Here is a 21,441-nt window from a genome sequence, read left to right as displayed (position 1 = left end):
TAAAAATATATATCTAAAAAAATCATAAAAAATAATAAAATAATACTAAAAAATAATAAAATAAAAACCTTCAAAAAATATTAAAGAAATATTAAAAATAAAAATCTTAAATAAACCTTAATCAAACCTCAATATAACCCTAAACAAACCAATGAAACCTTAACCAAACCCTAGTAAAATCCTAAACCCTCAACCAAATCCTAATCAAATCTTAAACCCTAAACAAACTCTTAATTAACCATATAAAGAAGATTGAAACCTCAATAATTGATAATGTAACCACAGATTTTGACTCAAAAATTTTACATCTTTCAATTAATAAGCTAAAAACAAGCTCAACCATAACCCTATTGATACAAACTTGGTTTTAATTATTATTATCGTTATTATTATTATGTAAAATCACTGTTAAAGATTTTACACCTAAAATTTAACCCACAACCCTGTTGATACCAACCTGTCATCCTGTGGTAATTAAAGTCATTGTAGGCTCACAGAATAAATTTTTGAAAAGCCTTCGCAAGCAGTTGAATGGGAGAATCATGGCGTTGCTTGCAAGTAGTAGACACGACATGCGCTCCGTGTTTTCACTGTGCGGATGGCGGTCACGCAACACATTCACTTCGGTGTAAATTGGGTTGGGGGGGGGGGGGGGGAGTGAAAAATTGAAGAGCAAAGTGGCTGTGCGAGATCAGCAATCTCGAACAAGGGGCGTGGCCTTCTCTCCATTTCGATTAAAATCGAAGACGGCGTGATCTGCAAGGGTGGCCTCTACCGGTGGCACAACACCTCTACACATTTGCATTAATTCCACCATGCCGATCGTTCAGTACACTGGTACATGTGCGTATTCAATCGCTGCTAGCTATGTCACATATTATTCTACAGAGGACACTTGTCTTGATGGAATGTTTAACTCTCCGCACTCTTAGCCCTCGCCCTAGTCCCAAACTTTATCTCAAGGGTTGGCCTGTGTATTTTGAGTACTTTGCGTTGTGCGCACTTGTTTGGCTCTGGCTTCAGAAGGATTTAAACGGGGTTTTAAGTGTGTGAGGTGTTGCTTTTGCCTACCAAGTGGTATTTGAAACTATTAAGAGAAGAAAGTGGAGCAGAAGTTAGATGACGGCGAGGTCGAACTCAAGTACCCTTCATTGTACAATACCTTTTGATGATCAAATCCTCTTGCATGATCAAAGTTTGGGTTTACTGTATGAACAAGGCAAGTCACCCATTGAGAATACACGCAGGAAGAACCACATGCAGCAGTAGACATATCCGATTCCTATTGTTATAAAGTGCAGAATTTACATGTGACAAATGTATGCTGGATGATGCGATGATCTCTGTCAAAAATCTGTCTAAATAAAGAGTCGTTTCTTGCCACAGGAGTAGAGCTTTGCCATAACCTCGACGAGAACATGAACTGGTTGCAAGGAAATTTTCAGAGCCAGAGATGATTGGATCCTGAGATTGGTTGTTGCCGTAAATGCACACGATCTTCTATCTCTGAATAATCGCAACAGAAGAAGAAAAAAAAAAAAAAAAAAAAAAAAAAAAAACGGGTTTCCGTCCAGTAAACTATGTGGAATTTCTACACTCTTGCTAAAAGTCTCGTATCGACTCCAAAAATGTTGCCATGCTTCTACTGGGGCACGAACTTGTGCCAGTGAAGTAGATCGATGACTTACTGGAAGACAAAATTAGAGTCTACGCGTGCTCGACGAGGAGATGATCGATTCTCAACTTCTTGGCATCTCAATTGCGACAATGGTTTCAGAGGAAGCTCAAAAACCGAGACGTAAACCGGTTGAGTGGATGAACTCGTGCATACGAAGAGCCTCCTCATGCGACAAGCCATCAACGTGGTGGGTGCCCCATTGCGCGTCCCAATTGACATCTTCACCTTCCACCTCGGCTTCGAGTCTCAGGTGCCGGTAGCAGGTCGACTTGCTGACAATTCTCTGGCCTTTGCAGCCCTTGCACACGCAAAAAACCTTCTGGTTGCCACCGCTTGAGGTGTCCTTGGCGATGACCACCCCACGCGCCTTTAGGTTGTACGATCGCCGCCGGGAGGATCGGGCTGGGCAGGATTGCAGCGGAGGAGAGGACCATTGCACTGCAGGGAAGGATGTCGACACTTCCCGAGCAGTGTCGATGATGTATCCTCGACGAGCGCTACTGTAATGTGCACCACTACTGACGTAGCGGCTATCGGCGGAGCTGGATGTATCACTCGCTGCTGTGGTCAGCAGAGATGAGTCCGATGACATTGTGCACGAGAACAGCGCCTATTTCAATTCTATTTCTCTCTGGGTACTAGTGCAGGAGCGGCTCCCCACTACTTTCCTTGGAACAACGGAACGGGACGACTCCAATTCTCGCAGTCGAACTAAGATTCTGTCGCAGATAGAGGAGATGTCCGTGGCAGGCACCACCACGGGTCGGCAAGTTTCTTTTCGCAAATTCTCTCAAAGCGACGGAGGGCTGTCTAGGCTACAAACTAGAAGTCAGAGTAACCGTCTATCACAACACCACCTGTTCCAGCACGCTCTTCAAATGCCAGCGAATGCGCAATCCTACGCTACAAAAACAGAACCGCTGAACCCACACCCGCTCCGCCGCCGATCACCAAACCACATTCCGAACCCACGCCACAACAGGCCTTTGCGACACACAAAAAATTCTGCACCGCCCCTGTCAATCAGACACCAGTTCCTAGCCAGACCTGCGCAAGCAATCCGATTCCACGCAACCACCTGCACTTTCACGTCGACTCTCCCGACCCTTCGCAAATTGAACCACCACAAGGACTTACTTGATCGAACCACAACTCAGATGACGCTCCCTACATGGGAATGAATGGTATGGTCCTTATATGCATAAAGCATCGTCTCCTGGTTCAGGCGTCGCGCAGGCAGGCTTTCCAGCGCTGGGCATACGAACAGAGCGGAAAAATGCTCTCTCGCTGAAGCTGACAGTTCAAGTGGGTGCGGACGGGGAGATCATTGCAAGTGGGCACCACTGCAATGGTCGCCCAGGCGGAGTGCGGAGCCAGAGGGGAATAGCAAGCTAGGGTTAGAAGACGCCGTGGCGCCTGCCTGGGCTGGGGGCGGGGGGAGGGCGGAGCTGGTCCCGCATGCACCACGAGGTGCAATGCCCTAGTGGCCGTGGTTCCACTTCACTCCCCCTGTTATTTTATTTTTTTTGCTTCATGTTTCGATGCTTTGGAGATAGCAGGGAGTGAACTTGTGCTATGGGTAATCGGCCTTGGTTAAGATTTTACAGCTGGGATTCAACTCACTGATGCTGTTTTGCGTCTTTTCAGTGCAACCTTCTGTTCTTTGGTAGGTTAAGTTCGTTTTAAACTTTTGTCACTTTTTTCTTTGGTTGTTGGAGCTTATATATATCAACATATACAATTCTTCAGTTATATGTATATATATATATATATGGTTTTTTGTATATTAGAAATAATAAGGGTGTGGTTGTTTTTTTTTTTTTTTTTTTTTTTTTTTAGCATGCATGGTTGAGGTTATTTGTCTGTAATTTGGACCACCAACTCATTTGGTGCAACTATGTGTCGTTTTTTGGTAGTTTTGGATCATGTTAAATCAGCTATAAAGGAGGGGGAAAATAAGTTAAAAGATTGTGTGAAAAAAATGTGGAAATGGAGAATGTCTTTAACAATTTTACATAGTTTTTGGAGATTGTAGAGTGGTATAGCTACACTAGGTTGTTTTCTTTTCCAGTATTGTAATAGTTTTCCTCAAAGTGGAGAGTTTTGCCTTGACTTTTTCTTCGTTGAGGTGCTTGTGTGTTGACTTCATTTTGATTTTTAATCCTTTTTTCATTTTTGGAATCCTCTGTGCAAAAGATTCTCAACTGAGTACATAGAGGCTCTTGATTTAATATAAACCTTCGTTATGTAATTGCATGAACCCCCTTACTATTGCAATATGACTGTGACCTTGAGACCACATTAATTGAAACACAGCTCTGACAACAAATGTGAGGCTTCTGCAATCAAGCAATGATTCTGTTTGAACTCCACTTATAATAATACAATTCAACACGAGATTGCCATTAATTTATTTTTTTCTCATTTGTTTTGTAGTATTATATTGCATTTTGCCACTGTCACCAAGGTGATTGATGAGAATATCCGGAAAATGATTGTACAGTGTTGATTTACTTATTTTTATCTCTCGGCCATTTTCATTCTAATTGACACTTGTTTTGGAGTGGGAGGAAATAGATATTTATATATATATATATATACATATACACATTTGAGGACTTAAGCCCAACCTCAACAATTCACCCTAAACCAAATGAGTCTCACATGACATCCTTGAGACATAAAACTGGTAGAAGTAGTAAAAATGTTATGAAAAGTGATTTTATGATATTCTTTTGTTTGTTCTGGGCAGCAGCATGGGCACCTCCAAATAACATGTTTGATCCACATGAGTTTGACCAATTGTGCATGATTTTAGTGCTAAGTCCTAAATAAGAAAGGGAAGTGGAGGCTATTGTGCTTGCACCCCCATTGGAGCCAAGTGGCACATTTCCAGCTTGAGCTCCCCTTGTCACACACATTCACACTCACTCTCACTCTCAAATAGAACAAGGGAACTAGAGCAAGGGAACAAGAGAACACATGTGAGTGAGAGAGAGAACATGGCACCAATTGGGGCCACTACAATAGTGTAGTGGCATGGTGTTGATATTGCAGGGCCTTGGATTCAAGATTGCAACTATGATGGATATGGAGACAAATTTAGAGGCAAGGTGTCAAAACCCACCTGCCCACTCACCCCAATTTGGCTTCAAATTGGACCCTTTGTGAAGACAATATCATACCATATCCCAAATCTTCAAAACCCTATTGAAAAGCCTCAACTTTGGCATGAAGTTCCAACTCATATTTGTTATGAATATATCCAGAGAAAATAATATGATGATATAACTCTTTGGTTTAACAGAATTAATGGAATCATGACCAGGCTATTTTTATTTTTATTCAATTCCTTATTTCATGTTGGATCTTTGTTGCTGAAAAAAACTGAATGCTTTTGCCAGAATAGTACTTTTTTTGCATGAGAAATGTTTTTGTTTTATGCTGGTTTTGTGCCATTCAGAATTTGGAATTTGATGAGTGATGTATTCTTGGGTCCTTATTTATAACCCTTGGTAGATAAATTGTCTAGAATGAATTAGGATTAGAAGCTTTTTTACATTTTTTGGTTCAATGATAATTTGCACTGCTTTCTAGGAATGAATTTCAAAAATAGTTTTGGATTATTTCAGATTGTGTTTCAAAATATCTTGTGAACGATTCAGATGTAGGAAAGAATTCCAATGTTTTAATAGACTGTATTTAAGTACAAATTATGTAAATTAGTAAGCAATATACCAACAGCATGTTTTGTAGTAAAATCTCATCAGTTTGCAGACGCTATTCAGTAAAATAATAATAAACTTTAACTTTGAAAACATCTGTTTTAGTTGATTGAATTCTTTTATGCTTATATCTTTGTCTTGTGACATGTGTTCACATATTTCGTGTGCATCATCAAAGATTATACTTCTCTCAAAAGAATATAATAATACAAAAACAAAATTGAATAAGAATATGAATAAATTAAATGCATCTATAAATATTAATTATTCATTGAGAGTATTTCTCACAAGATTTTGAGTGGACACAGTGAGTAAATTCTGCACTTTATTTATTAATTGCAAATTAAATATACCTTGTTAAAATCACATTAATTTATATATTGCCTATTTAAATTATGATTTAGAATTTAGAATGTTTTAGTAGAAATACATAACACTTAAACTAACACTGAATATTTTGATAGTATATTTATATAAATTATATAAAAATTCAGTCATCATCTAATCTCAATTTCCTATTGAAGTTTCTCATAAATCCATAAAACTACCACAACAGAACATTATATTAAAAAGAACATCATCATCAACTAATCAAAAGGAACAAGTTATTATAAAATCATAAAACATAAATACTAAAGTAATAACCACCACCTCTGCAGTCAGATTGGTATCAACATCTAATTTTTAATTTATAAGTATGTTTCTAAGAAGATTGCATGTGTGTGTATTGATGATATCACTGCCCATTTAATAAGTATGTCTTGTGCAGAAAGTTTGTGTTATGGGTCAATGATATCAACACCCATTTTTATAAGCATGTTTTGAGTCGCCCATTGTGGGTGCACTTTGCGTTTGTGGCGGCTGGCGCCACGTCACGATGGCCCACGAGCAGGGCCACCGAATGCACGTCCAGAATTGAAGGAAACGAGCCGGATTCCTTCAGGAAGCGTTGGACGGTGCCGAGACATTAGCTGAGTGGCCAAAGGTTTGACTTTTGTAAAATCTGTCCTCGTTTTTGTCGCATGATCTATTTTTCAGGGTTTATGTTTTGCATGGAAACATTAGCTTTTATCTGAAGGTTTTGCTTCAATTTCAGTCAGACGTGGCTTCGTGGGTGGACTAGCAAGCTAAGGATTGGCAAACCATTGAACAGCATGAGATGAGTTAAATGCGCACAATGCAACGTCAGGTGAACGATCTCGTGTACACACTCCGACTGGGAATTCATGTCGATGATCTGTTCAAGACTTTTCATATTGATTTGCTTAATTGAGCTGCACACGTAACAGTTGAGTTTGGAATTGATCAGTTTCTACACTTCTTTTAGTCTTCTGTAAATCCAATGCTGTCCGTCTGGCTCCACTCGCAGATTGTTCATGCTCGCAAACAAGTTCACAGCTCGCCGAACTCCTCGTTTATCCGCTGCGGTGAAATAGTCGTGTCCGAACATCACCCCGCCTGGCCGTAGCAACCTGTAGGCAATGTTGATATCCGACCACGCCGAATGAAAATCATGGGATGCATCCACTTCTATCAAATCCGCATAAAGTCCCCACTTGCAGAAGCTTGACAGCGACGCCACGGTCGCAAACGGGACCGGCAGAATAGATTCCGTCAAGTTTGTATAGATCACATTTTGTATGAACTGATTCATGAGCATTGCATTTCCATTCTGCTGCTTGATGTCGGCGAATGGGCCGCTGCGGAACCCAGGCCACCCACGGAAATCGTCGAAGCAGAAGATGTCAGTCTGGAGCCCTAATTCCTTTGCTATGGCGCCTAAATGTGTTGCCGAAGCGCCGAGAAAACTCCCCAACTCTATCACAACCTTAGGCTTTACTTCCTCCATAAGACGACGAAACACAGTCGTTGTGGAGCCCCATCCTCTGATCCGTTCCTTCTGGAGAAGAGCTGCCACATGTTTCGGTGGAAAATGTTCGTATGGGGACACGCCGTCAAAGAGCTCCTTGATTAGAAAGCTTCGGATCATATCTGCAGGCATCGCCTCCGCCTTGCACTCGTGGTTAAACGTGATGAGGTCCGTGGGGAGCATCCTGTACCCAGGCAATGGCTGATTCCTGCAGTCCTTATTGTTCTGTCTCCCTTGTTGTAGCTGATGGAGTGGAGATGTTTGCAAAGAGCTTAGGAGTGGCGGTTGTGAGACAGGAGATGAATCATTTTGCGTTTTCGAAACATCATACGGCGAAGTTTTGGTTGCAGACAGAAAAAGGAATGATGGGGCTGTGAGAACTCCCAACACGTAAGCAAAGATTGTCACAGCAAAGAGCAATCCAACATCTCGCACGCTCATCATCTTTAATTTACAAGTCATTATAGCCGTTCTTTGTCCTGATCACCGTCCTGGCCTCAGTGTCGAAAAATTCGAATTCGAATTCGTGTCTGATTCCACTCATTTGTGTCAAATGGCGGGGTGAACTTCCGGCTTCATTAAGATAGCACCGAAGCGACGCTGTCGTAGGCCCTTCCGCCTTGGTAGTATCAGGGTTGGGTACCTGAAGTCATAACTGGAACGAAAGAGATGAAATATCGATACAATATGAAAGTATTCATTTGGCCACGGAATGGTTGGCCTAACACACATTTTACAATCTCTTGAAAGTAAGAAACTATCGTACTGCAACTGCCTTAACAAAGAGCTTGGTCTACATGATGTTTTATTACTTCATAACAACTACTCAGCAGAACCCAATATTGGATCAGGATCGAGACAATTCTGAAACATCATGGGGAGTACATCTCCTCGTAAAGCTAAACTCTGCTTCTAAGGCATCGGTTAGAGAGTGATTGGCCGACAATTCTAAAATTCAAGTACTGGAATGCAAAGGAGAAACCTGATATTTTCAAAAAAAGACCCTCGAATACCTTGCCAATTCCAAACCATGGCACGAATAGTCCAATCGCAGTTCAGGGCTTACAAGTGCGCACTTCACCGACGTCGATCTTGTCCCGAAGTCAAAATTCGCCGGCTACATCCGGAAGGCGGTTTGCTCTTCCATCACCATCTCGTCCCAGAAAATCACTCCCAGCTTTTCCTGGTCAGCTCCGCACCGACAAACCCCTCCGTCCAATTTATAAAACTACCACAACGAACTCAAACAAATAGAAAAGTTCAAAAAATAAATATGAAAAATCTCCTACCCAGCAAGAGCTGAAGCGCACGAAATTCACACTCTGGAATGCAATTTGCAAACGACGGTCTCCTCCCTCGCCTCTCACGACGCACTGAAGTGAGCAACAAAGGGAGAGAATCAAGCCCAGGAAGGTTCCTTCGAATCGAAAATGTCAAAGCCCATCGTCGAACAATGATCTGGATGCCACGAAAGTCCCCAACCATGGAGTTCCAGTTGGAGCTCAATCCAGCTCCGCAGGGAGCTCGAGCTACTCCAGGGGAAAAGCTTAAGCTGGTGACACCGGCGTTGGTGACTCGTCACTGGAAACTCTCGTCGGGTCCCGCCTCGAGAACGCCCTGTCCCGTCACCAAACCCCGAGGGGGCTTCCCACCTACTTCGCGCGATCCTTGCGAAAAACCCACCCCGCCTACAAAGCTCAACTGCTTCTGGTTCTACGGGCTCTTGTGACGATGTCGCAGCGGCGTGAGTATCGGCGCCGCGGAGTGGAACTCGTAGTAGGCTGAAGCCATGCCATGCCTCGCACGCGCTTCCGGCGCGCGTGGCGACGGTCGCCGTAGGCTTGATACGTATTAGTCATGTCTGTGACTATATATGTATATATATATATATATATATATATACTAGTGGAAACCAGTGCAGCTGGCCACGAAAAAGTTCCAAAATAAAATGCATAAGACAATATTGTATAGACAATAAGTAAATAAAATCTATACATTAGTACTAAGTTCACTTACAAATGGGTCAATTTGTAAAGGTACAAACCCTCAAGTGCAATATAGTATCAAGAAGTCATAGAAGTGAAGATCATAATTCTTAAAAGATTGTAATTTTTTAATTTATTAATTATTAGAAATTTATTAGATTTTTTTATTAGTTGAAATCCATGCTGCTGGCCACAAAAAAGTTGTAAAATCTTAATTTGTGGTTTTCAAGTCAAAAAGTGACTACTCTTAAAAAAATATAAGAAAAAGAATATATGAATTAGAATAGAACAATTAATGTTTCTTCATTTAAATTTACAAATGTAAATTTTCAAATTTCATATAAACAATAGCTAAAATAAATAAATTAAAAGAACTTCCAAATAAATTACATTTATAGTAGTATTTTTGTCTTCATTATTTTTGGATATAAGATCTTCATCATATTCAGAGAAGTGCATCATGATAGGGCAATATATAATTGTATATGTGCAAATTCGGAGACTCTAAGATCTATTCCTATATTCTTCAATGATTGTCTTTGAGATTTGTTAATGGTCATTGCAAATCCCACCCTTATTGAAAATTGCCCTCATTGCAATTTGAATAGAATCTCTTCAAATAATAGATATAATATGATCTTTGGAAGAAATGCCAATTGTCTTTTGTAGTTTCTAGATAAAAATCTTGGCTCTATAATTTGATTAGTCAATTATGTAATGATCAATTGTAATCCATTGCAAAGTCCTTGACATTCAGCAATGTTTTGTAATAGTATAATAGGACATCCAATGTTGAGTTCTAAGCTAAATGGTCACAATACAGATGGATTTAGACTACTCAAATACTCGGTTGGATGATAATTACCATTATCAATACTATCATCCATAATTGCTATGTATGCACTAAGAAGTCATTGCATAGCATGCTTGTTTAAATCATCAAGATCATAATTTTGAGTAGATAAAATAGGCTTGTTAGTGAAATAATCATCTCCAAGTGTCCCATTATCATCTAATCTCAAATAAACAAATTTAATCAAATTAGTTGATGTTGGACCTATTTTTATATATTCTAGAAGAATCATGATACTTTTTAATGGATCTACAATTGTTGATCCATTTTCAATCTAAAAAATAAAAAATAATATTAGATATTTTAAAAATAAACATTATACCATCAAAAAAACTTTTAAAAGTAACAATCTTATATAATACATATCTACAAAAGTTTTTTAGCAAATAATTGATTTTTATTAGAAATACCTTCTAAATGAATATTTTTGATTAACTTGCATATTTTAATATTAGACTAGATATTTGATCATTGCAAAGAAGCATCAATAATCTCTTTTCTTGAGTCTTTTACAACATAAGGAAGAATTTTCCAAAAATCTCCATTAAAGTCTATAGTAATTTTGCCAAATAACTTATGTATCATTTATGTCTCAAAGAATTCTATCAATAGCTTTAGTACAAAAGTGATGTTGCATTAGTACCCCATTCCAAATAATAAGAATTGCCTTTCTTAGCACATTTGCATATGGTGAATTCTTTGCAATACTCCAAAACGAATCTTCATGAAGATTGAGCAAAATTTTAAACATAGGGTGTGTAGTCCATCTTTTACTTAAAAATTGTGCTGCAATTCTAAAAGAAGCAATACACACACAAAAAAAAATCCATCACTTTAGAACTTTATTGTTGCTATATTGTAGACAAATATTTTTTTAATTCTTACTGGTCCTTCCAAAAAATATATCTTTTGAAGATTATTATCCATTAAAGCAAAGATAAATCTCATGCTATATGCTCTATAAACATTTGATTTTAGTATTTTTGTTCTATTTCCTTTTCTATAAAGGCATTAATAGAAAATCAACAAGTGTTTTGTTTGATTCTTAAAGAATTTCATCAAGAAGAAATAGTCCATAATATTATATATGTATTTGCATTGGCCTTTCAATTCCATAATTTTGAATTAATCAATAATCCACATCATTACAACAAATCAATAATCCACATCATAATATTTATCTTAATAGTTATATTTTTTTATTAATAATAGAATTATATGGAACAACATTTCAATTATTTATAATATGATTTTCAATTTTGAAAGTTCTTCTATTATATTTTCTTGATATTGATGATATCCATTACTACCTATTGATATTACTTTTTGATAATCTTTTGGCATATTTTATCTTTTATGCATAGAGCTTGCATATTTTAAGGTCTATATGGACCATGGACTATGAACCATATAAGTAATAATTGCCTCAAATAATAATAGATCACCTAAAATAGGTTGAATTGATACCCAAGGATCGACCATTTGTGAAACAAGGTCAAAATCAAACCTTTAGTCACTAAATTGGCTACTCAGGATAAAATATAGAAAAATTTGGAGATTGAAAATGGAGATTAGAGATTTAATTTCAAGATTAATTTAAAGTCATAAGGCTTATTTTTTTTCATAGATACACATGTGTATTCTAATAAATACCTATATGATTATGTAAAAGTAGATAAAAGTAGATTAATTTTATAACATCTTCTAAACAAGCTTATTAGAAGCTACATAGATATTATTTTGACTTAACATATATTTATAGTTGATTGATAGGTATCAAGGACATGAACTGGAAGAAAATATATAAATTTAGAAAATCTATGTTAAAAAAAAACTAGAAAAATAAAAATAAAGAAGTATGTATATTAAAAAGAAATTGAAATGACTATTGTTAAATGACAAAGAAACTAGAGACTCTTAAATCTAGATTAGAAGTAAAAAAAGAGTTGATATGAGTGAAGAGGGCTTTATTCTTACTTCTACATATACTATCTAATTAGGAGCTATGTGGCGATGTTCTATAAGACCTTTAATATGTGTTGACTTTGCAGGACACATGCCTTAGCTTAGAAGGTAAGTTTTCTATGTATGGACCACATAGTTAGATTGTTATTTAAGCTATCAACATATGTGGCACATGGCCAACTTTTTGACCAGGTTTCTAATCTAAAAAAATAATTATAGATACCTATAAAATCAAAGCAACCTCCAAGAAGCTTTTATAGAAGATATTATGGAATTAACATACTTTTACCTAGTATTATCTAAATTATATAGGTAATTTTTAGTTTACATGTGTATATCGATGACATTATCTTCTCTTCTAGGGACGAGTTCCATGAGGAGCAGTTTTCATATGTTGAAAAAATCCAAAATATAATGAATTATATTTGCCACATACTTTGATCTTTGTTCTCTTCAAAGATAGTTGATACGTTCTCTCAACCATTGATAAAGTCCTATATCAGAGCAAAAAGACCACCTTATTATTTGATCATTGTTGAGGCTTTCATAACTTCCTTAAAAAAAAATATTTAAAATATTATCAAGAATTGTTAATACATCTAATAAAATCACCAAACATTGAGAGTCTCTTCTAAGGTCGTGATATCAAAGACATTGTATCTTGCTATTTATTTGACGTAGGACATATCATTCTTGAAGATCTTCATATCAATTTTGTTGTTTAGAAGGTCGAAACAATCACAATGTCTCATTTGGTAAGTCTGTAAATGAAAGCTCTTGAGTAGAAACTATTGGTTGTTGATTCTCCATCTCCTTAGCATCACAAATATACAAAAGCTTCAAAGAAAGATAGAAGGTAGAATGCAATCTTCTTTAGACCTTGTTTCTTGTATAGCAAAGATTTAATATTCTTTATCTTGATTTAGATGGATGTCGTTGATGAAAAGCCTCCACCGCCTTTGTTGTATTTGTAAGATTCTTTAGTGGCTCCCATATGCATTTACTAATATGATATTTGTGCCAATAGACAAGATATTCTAATTTATTTTGGCAACACCTTGAGTCTAGAACTTCTTCTATTTTGAATTCTTCATTATTGTCCATTTCTATAGGAGGATGTAGAACTTGTCTTCTTCTTGGTATGTTCATAGTCTTATATGATTTAAGAAGAAATTTGTGGAAGACAAGATAGATCTTCATTGCCTCCAATAAATATAATCTATAAGCAATTGGATTGATTTGTCCACAAATAAGAAAAGGTCCAAGCCTTTGGTAGTCTAACTTATTATAAGGATGAGTAGTCTTGATATTATAATAAAGTAATCATACCTTGTCACCTACATTAAATTATGGTTGTTCCTTTTGATAAGCATCCGCATTGAACTTTTGTCATTCTTGAACTTCCTTTAAATGGTCAATGCCAAATTTTTTTTGACTTTGAACAAATGTCATATGATTGAACAAAGTCTTTTACAGCCTTCTATATTTGTGGCAACCAAAAATTTTAGATATTAGCTTAAAAGTCTTCTTATGTCTAAAATGCCATGTTGCTGAAATAATATGTAAACATGCTTTTCTTTCTAGTATATATAGGCATCCTTTGAAATAAAGTAGGTTGTTCTTGAAATCAAACTTAGAAATATCACAAGACTTAGAAGAAGTACTCTTGATATCATTAACAAGAGGATCAAAGGACATACTTGATTGAATTTATTTAAAAAAAGTTGAATCAATAGTCAATGTTGATTTCATTACTCAAAGTTGAAATTATTTTGGCTTTAATAAAATTGTCCTTTATTGATCAAAAGCTGTATCTCCTTCTTTAGGTGCAAGATAAGAATGTTTGAAAAAGGTATCAAATAAATCTTATTATTTTCTTGGCCAATAAAAGATATTGAACTCAAATCTAGACAAAGACATACTCCAACGAGCCTAGCGACAATTCAAAACATGGGTTGACATGAAATACTTAAGGTTCTTGTAATTTGTATACATAATGAGTGGACTAAAAGTGCCTTCTAGATAATGACACCATTCTTGAAAAGAATCCACAATTGTAAGAAGCTCTTTGTTATAGATCTCATAATTAAGCTTGGCTACTAAAAATTTCTTGAAATAAAAAGCTACTAGGTGAAGTTTATTATATATTTCTATTTGTGATAATACAGCATCCAAAGCAAAGTCTGATGCATCTGTTTCTATGAAGAATGCCTTAAAAAAGTCAATGTGATACAAGATTAGTACAGAAACAAAGGTTGTCTTTAAAGCTTCAAATGCTGCTTCTGTTTCTTGATTCCATTGAAGTTTGTCTCTACAAGTCAAACATATAAGTAGAGTGCAATTCAAGAGAAGTCTTTGATGAAGATCCAATAGTAATTGGCAAATCTCAAAAAATATTAGACATCTCAAATTATCTTTCGAAACTTTCTATCTATAATAGTTTGAATTTTCTTAGGATCCATCAAAAGTCCATCATTTGAAATGATGTAATCTAAGAAACCAACTTGAGTAGTATGGAATACATACTCTTCTATCTTAGTATAGAGTCTCGCATCTCTTAATTTTTGTAAGACACCATGAACATGAAGTTCATGTTCTTTTGTGTTCTTAGAATAGAGCAAGATATCGTCTAGATAACAGACAACAAAATCATCCAAAAACTCTAAAAAAAAATCATTTATAATATATTGAAAAGATGTTGGTACATTTACAAGTCCAAAAGACATGACAATATATTCAAAATGTCCATACTTGGTTTAAAATCCAATCTTCCATTCATCTCCTTCTTTGATGTGTACCAGATTATATGCTCTCCATAGATCTATTTTTATATAGATCTTAGTTTGATTCAATTGATCAAGAAATCTAGATATTAGTGAATACCTATTGTTGATAGTGATCTTGTTGAGTCCTCGATAATCAATATATATTTGCAATGATCCATCTTTTTTCTTTACAAATAAAATTAGGACTCCTGCCAAAGATTAGAATGGCATATGAAGTTCTTAGCAAGATTCTCTTCAATATATTCTTTGACTTAGGCCAATTCATTTTGTGATAAATTATAGATTGGTCCAAATGGCGGTTGTGCTCCTTCTTAAAGGTCAATTGAACAGTCATAAGAACAATGTTCTATAAGAGTATTCATATTTTTTTTTTCTCAAATACATCTTAAAAATCTTGATATTTGCTTGGAATACCACTTGAAGTATTTGTACTATTAAAAATGCATGTGGCATAAATGACTCAAGGTGATTTTGTTTTTTTGTAGCATGCAAGAAAGATCTTGCTTCTACAAATATAGGTTTAATTGTAGTAGACTTGTGATTTTTTACTTCATTAACTACACTCTTATTTATACTTTTAGAAAAATTAAGAATATAAGAAATCTAATCTACTCAGTTGTTGTATTTTTCGAACTACAATAAATCTAATCTACTTAGGGGTTGTATTTTTTTAACTACAATAAATCTAAAATGATTTGATTAAATAGAGATTTAATGATATTAAATACAACAAAGCTATTATGACCATTAGTTATTACTTTTATAGCAAGGATTTCATAAGTAACATCTTCAAAAGACAAAGAGTAATCATCTATGACTTCTACGTGAATATGTTTAGTTTTCTTTACTAAAGATATGTTAAGTCTTTAAGTTAATACTTCATCTAAGAAACACGCTGAGGGTCCTTGATCTAATAAGGCAAAAGCTTTGTAATGTATAGGTCTTAAAATATTGATTAATATAAAATAAGGAGAGGATTCTGAGGAGAGAATAGGACCTTTATAAGGTATTGTATAAGGTTCCAATCACATAGTCCCTATTGTAGCTGAACAAATTTATTTTCTAATATATTATCTTCTTTCACATTTGTACTCTTTATTTTACAATTACATCACTTCTTTAGATAATATTGAGTAGTGTGATTAGATTCTCCATAATATAAGCACAATCCTTTTTGACGATGATGAATCTTTTCTTGTTCAGTAAGAGATCTAAAATGTATTCTATCAATTTACATATTATCTACTTTTAAATATGTATATTGAAGAGGCATTGGTGTTGCCATTGAATTATAAAAATATTGAGGCCTACTTATCTAATTCTCAAATTGAAATTCAAAAAGTCAATTATCACACTTCATAACAAAATCAAGTGCTTGATTCAATGTTTGAGGATCATGTAAGTTGAGTATCAAATTATTTACTTCATATTATAATCTATAAAAAAATTGACTAATAAGTGTAGCATCATCCTACTTGATATCAGTTGCAAATTGTTGAAATTGTGAAGCATATTGTCATGGACATACGCATGTAAGCTAGTAATTATATCTATAAATAGGTAGAAGTAAGTAAAAGTAGATAAAAATAAGTTAAATCTATAGTATTTGGTATGGAAGCTTTCTAGAAGCTTTATAGATGTTGCTTTGACTTTATAGGTGTCTTTAATTGACTTTTTGGGATTAGAAACGTGGTCAACAAGTTGGCCATGTGCCACACATATTATTAGCTTGAAGATCAAGCTAATTATGTTGCACACACTTTAAAAAACTTACCTTGTAAGTCAAGGCATGTGTTCTACAAAGTCAACACATATTGGAGGTCCTATAGAATGTTGCCACGTAGCTCTTAGTAAGATAGTATATATGGAGACAAGAGTGAAGCCTTCTTCACTCTTGTCAACTCCTTTCTTGTTTCAAGTCTAGTTTCAAGGGTCTTTAGTTTTCTTGACTTTTGGCAATAGCCATTCCAATTTCTTTCTTAATATATATATATCAAGTTATTTCTATTTTGTCATCTTTTTTTGAAAGAAGTTTCACTTATTTATTTATCTTTATCATGTTTTTGTCCTTGACAGATTGACAAGAGTACACTTACAATATCAGAGCTTTGTCTAATCTTGATTAAGAGTAGATTATTCTTTTTTCTTGATAAGACATAAGCATATTAGAAGTTACGAATTACCCTCTTCTAAATTGATATTGTCTTTAGTATTTTCTTTGTTTTCAAGCGCTCTCTTCTATTTGTCTTGAGCGATATTAGACATCTTTTCTTTTCTAAGTGTTATCATGGTAGAACTTGCTGAAATGAAGAGTGCAATGGCACAAATGCAAGAGCAATTGAGGGTGTTAATGCTTGTGATGCATCAATTCAATTTACCACCACAAGGAGCAACAAGATTGGCAGGAAGTAAAGATATAGAAATGATTTGAGTTGCTTCAACATCTGCACTAAATCATGTCCCTTCTCCTATGGTGGAACGCCCTTTCAGTGTTAGAGAACCAAGAATTATCTTATTCGAGAAGTTTGATGGCACCAGATCAAAGTTTAGAGGATTTATCAATCAAGTACAACTTGTGATTGAACTTCAATCCCAAAGCTATTTAATTCCAGGATCGCAAGTTAGATTCATTCGTACGCTTCTTTCAGGTTCAACATTATCATGGTGTTCATCTTTTCTTGAACAACGAGATCCAATATTGGATAATCTAGAGGCTTTTTTGGTAGAATTTCGATCCATGTATGGAGAACATGATGTAATTCATGTTGCAACCAATAAGATCCATATTTTATAACAAGATAATTGATCAATAACGTTGTATGCTTCACAATTTTGACAACTTGTAATTGATATCAAGTGGGATGATATTGCACTTATTAGCCAATTTTTCTATGGATTACAATATGAGGTAAAAATATTAATGCTCAACTTACCTGATCCTCAAACAATGAGTGAAGCAATTGACTTTGCTATGAAGTGCGACAATGACCTTTTTGAATTTCAATTTGAGAATCATACAAGTGAACTTCAACGTTACTATAATTCAATAGCAACACCAACATCTCTTCAACACATACATTCGAAAGTAGAGGATATGTAAATTGATGCAGTACGTTTCAAATCTCTTATTGAGCAAGAAAAGACTCGTCATCATTATGAAGGATTGTGCTTATATTATAGAGAACCTAACCATATTGTTAAACATTGTCTAAAGAAGCGACGCAACCATAAAATAAAAAGTACGGCGATCAAAAGAGATAGCATGTTGGAAAACAAATTTATCGAGCTAGAATAGGGACCATGTGGCTAAAACCTCGTACAACGCCTAGTGAAGGTCATATCCTCTCCTCAAAACCCTCTCCATGTTTTACGATAAATGTTATTCTAAGACATAAACATCTCAAAGCCTCTGCCTTACTAGATTCAGGAGCCTCAACATGTTTCTTAGATGAAAAATTTGCTAAAAGACATAGCATATTTTTAGTAAAGAAAACTAAACTTGTTCATATAGAAGTCATAGATATGTCATGGTGTCGTATTGTAAATGCTTACAGTATGTAAAAATTAGTTAAAACATATTATATGTTGATAAATCTAGATGAATGTTAGAGTGGCTAGTAGATTAAATTAAAAAGAGTTGGTATAAGAAACTTTACTTTGTTTCTTTATTTCTTTTGATTTTGACATTAAGTATATATATATATATATATATATATATATACAACCTAAATGTTTAGTATGAAGCCTTGGGAGAAGGTAGAAGCCTAAAGATGAAAATTTAAACTAATAGGAGGTTAATTGGGAGGGATGAAACCAAGGCATGGTTGGATGAAGGTAGAAATAAGGATCTTCATCCCCATTGGTCGAAATCCATGCCCAATGGGCTTTTAGGAGGCTGCCGGCGACCTTCATAAGGGTTGCGGCGACTTCAAAGAGGCCATTAGGAAATAAGAGGCATGAATTGTAAAGTTTAGAATTTTGGCTATAATTTTTGTGCAAATTTTATAGGGTTTGGAGTTAGGGTGAATAAGTTATAACCGTTTGAAGTTAAGGTGTCAATTTGAGACCTACTGTTACTCTTTTGAGTTTAAGAGGAGTCTTACGAAAGCTTTTGGAGATCGGAAGGTGCGGCTGGAAGGGCAACTTCAAGACATATATCTTTTGTGAAGGAAATTTTGCATTTGGAGTTTATATAAAGGAGTTATAGGGAGTTAAAGACAGCGCATTCAAATCAAAGGCAGTAAGTGAACGGTTTTGTTCAAAATAGTGTTAGGAGCCATAACTTGAGTTTTCGAACGAAATTTTGACTCAAACTTTAGAAAAATATAAAAATTTGTGTTAAGAAGCTATATATACAAGTTTCGTGGCATTTAGACTTATACTTTGTAAGATATGAAGAAAATTGCGCGCGGGTATATACAGATTAGGGTTTGAAGCGACTGTTAGGGTTTTGAAGATATCTCAAGATCCGCAACGAATTTACGGTTGAAATTTGTTGTACAAATTGATAACAACATATTAGTACTTCATGTAAACTTTGATCTTGTTTGGACGGTTGGATCAAGAGTTATGAGGTGTTGAGATTCGGGAGAATTTCCACACAAGGATATACAAGGTTTTAGAGTACTTCTACCATATTTTGGATGTTGTTGGTTATTTAAGACTTAAGTATTTGGTGTAATTATCCCAAAAAGAGAACTTATATATATAAAATTAGGGTTTCCTTATTTTAAGCTTGATTGAGCAATTAGTGACAGCCATAAGCCCAGCGCTTTCTTGAGGCAAAACCTCTCTATCCCGACAACGGACACAGAAATACAAACTCGAGATCTAACAAGAAGTTCAAGAAGAACTGGCAAGAACTAGATTGATCAGATGAATACAAGAACAACACCAGAGAGGTGAACTAGAGCTCCAAGAGACGTGTTGTCGAGACTGAAGAACTCTTCAGCCTCGATTCCAATATATACTCCTATTTGGGAAGCTTCTCTAGCAACTTCTATCAACTAAGAAGCTTCTAGAAGGTTCCAGAGACTTGTTTCTAGAAGGTTCTAGAAACTTGTTTCTAGAAGGTTCTAAGGACTATGTCCCTAACATCACCCCCTTCTTTAGCTTCGAGGTCTCTGAGAAGCAATGTTGTTGTTAATCAGTACCAACGCAAGAAAATGAAGATCTGTCACATAACGTGTGCTATGAACTCCAACTGTTGTTCACAAGGCAAGTGGTTCATTGGCCCTTGAAGCCAACGGTAGTGGCCCACGCTTTCGACTACTGACCAAGCATGAACTTTCGTGTCTTCATTGTGAAATTGTCCTGCAAACACACCTTCTGGTTGACCATCATAAGTAGGCTCGAACTCAAATACAATCACCAATGATCGGTTACTCGGTATCCTCCGTCGTCGTCGTGGTGTAGGCAGTTCTTCATCTCGGAGTAGCCTTCGTGAGCTAGTTGGTTGAGATAATCTGACTGGCATAGTATCTATCTCTTGGCTATCCATATCAGAAGACCAAACTATGGCTACTGAAAAAATTCTATTTTATCTTAGAAAAAATAACTACATCAACTACGAATTTTGGTGGTGCTCTCTTCTTTTCTTATATTCTTGGGTGAACAAGCTTCAGAAGGAAGCTATCATCGAACCAGCTTAGGTTTATGAAGATGTTGTTGATGAAACTCCTGTACCTTTTGTGGCGCATTGGCGAGATTTTTAGCTGGCTCCCATGTTCACTCATTAATGTCGTAGCCGCATCAATGAACAAGATACTCCAACTTGCCCCACCTTCATCGTGAATCCAACACCTTTTCAACCTCGTATTCCTCGTGGTTCTCGATTCAATACTAGGTGGCGGACATTGCACTCTTCTAGGAAAAGACGACTCTCGATAAGGCTCCAACAAAGTAACATGAAAGACTGGATGTACCTTCATAGAAGCCGATAATTCCAGACGGTACGCCACTAGTTTGATTTGCTTTTGGATGATAAATGGTCACAATCTTCGATAGTCGAAGTTATCACATGGTCGCTTGGTCTTGATATTCTGTCGAAGAAGCCATGCTTTATCTCCAATTTTAAAAGTAGGTGCTTGATTTCGAAATCTATCTATAGACGCCTTGTAGGATTCTTGAGCAGATTGTAATTGAAGCTTCAACGTATTTTGAAGCTATGATAGTTGTTTCACAAATCCTTCAGCTGTCGGATTGTTATTTGTTGACGGACTCAATAAATCAAGCTTCGGATGATATCCATAGTTGGAAAAGAATGGTGTGTATTGAGTCGATGCATAGAGGGTGTTGTTATATGCAAACTTCGCTAGTGATAGATATGCAGTCCAATCGTCTTGTTGATAGTTGATGCTGCATTGTAAGTATTGTTTCAAGACTTTGGTTCATCCATTTCGTTTGGCCGTTAATTTGAGGATGAAAAGCCGAAGAAAGCTTGATATCCACCTTTAGTATCTCAAAGAGAGAACTCCAAAACTTTGATACGAACTGGGTTCCTTGATCTGATATGATATCATCTGGTAGTCCTTGATATCGATACACATTATCGAAAAAAAACCTTGCTGTGACTTCACT

The 21,441-nt window shown here is 35.9% G+C and overlaps 1 protein-coding gene across 6 annotated transcripts; it reads right to left on the bottom strand.

The window, feature by feature from the left end:
• Positions 1–6,626: 6,626 nt before the first annotated feature.
• Positions 6,627–8,958, bottom strand: LOC112272924 (uncharacterized). Of its 6 annotated transcripts, none has more exons than XM_024501102.3 (2): positions 8,340–8,958; positions 6,627–7,928 (listed from the first exon to the last, which is right to left on the bottom strand). In XM_024501102.3, the coding sequence occupies exon 2, from the start codon at positions 7,733–7,735 to the stop codon at positions 6,716–6,718; it is 1,020 nt and encodes a 339-aa protein (XP_024356870.1). In that variant the 5' UTR covers positions 7,736–7,928; positions 8,340–8,958; the 3' UTR covers positions 6,627–6,715. The 6 variants fall into 6 exon arrangements, with proteins under 6 accessions (XP_024356870.1, XP_024356877.1, XP_024356874.1 ...); XM_024501109.3 differs by having other exon boundaries at positions 6,627–7,916; positions 8,350–8,654; XM_024501106.3 differs by having other exon boundaries at positions 6,627–7,916; positions 8,340–8,650.
• Between the last annotated feature and the right edge of the window lie 12,483 nt (positions 8,959–21,441).

The sequence above is a fragment of the Physcomitrium patens genome, chromosome 20, assembly GCF_059467195.1.
Source record: "Physcomitrium patens ecotype Gransden chromosome 20, ASM5946719v1, whole genome shotgun sequence".
NCBI lineage: Eukaryota > Viridiplantae > Streptophyta > Bryopsida > Funariales > Funariaceae > Physcomitrium > Physcomitrium patens.
The sequence above is the reverse complement of the archived record's forward strand: the minus strand, read 5'-3'. Positions and strand labels throughout refer to the sequence as shown.

Excerpts from the sequence above, each read along its gene's own strand:
- LOC112272924 (XM_024501102.3), bottom strand. The coding sequence starts at position 7,735 with ATGACTTGTAAATTAAAGATGATGAGCGTGCGAGATGTTGGATTGCTC.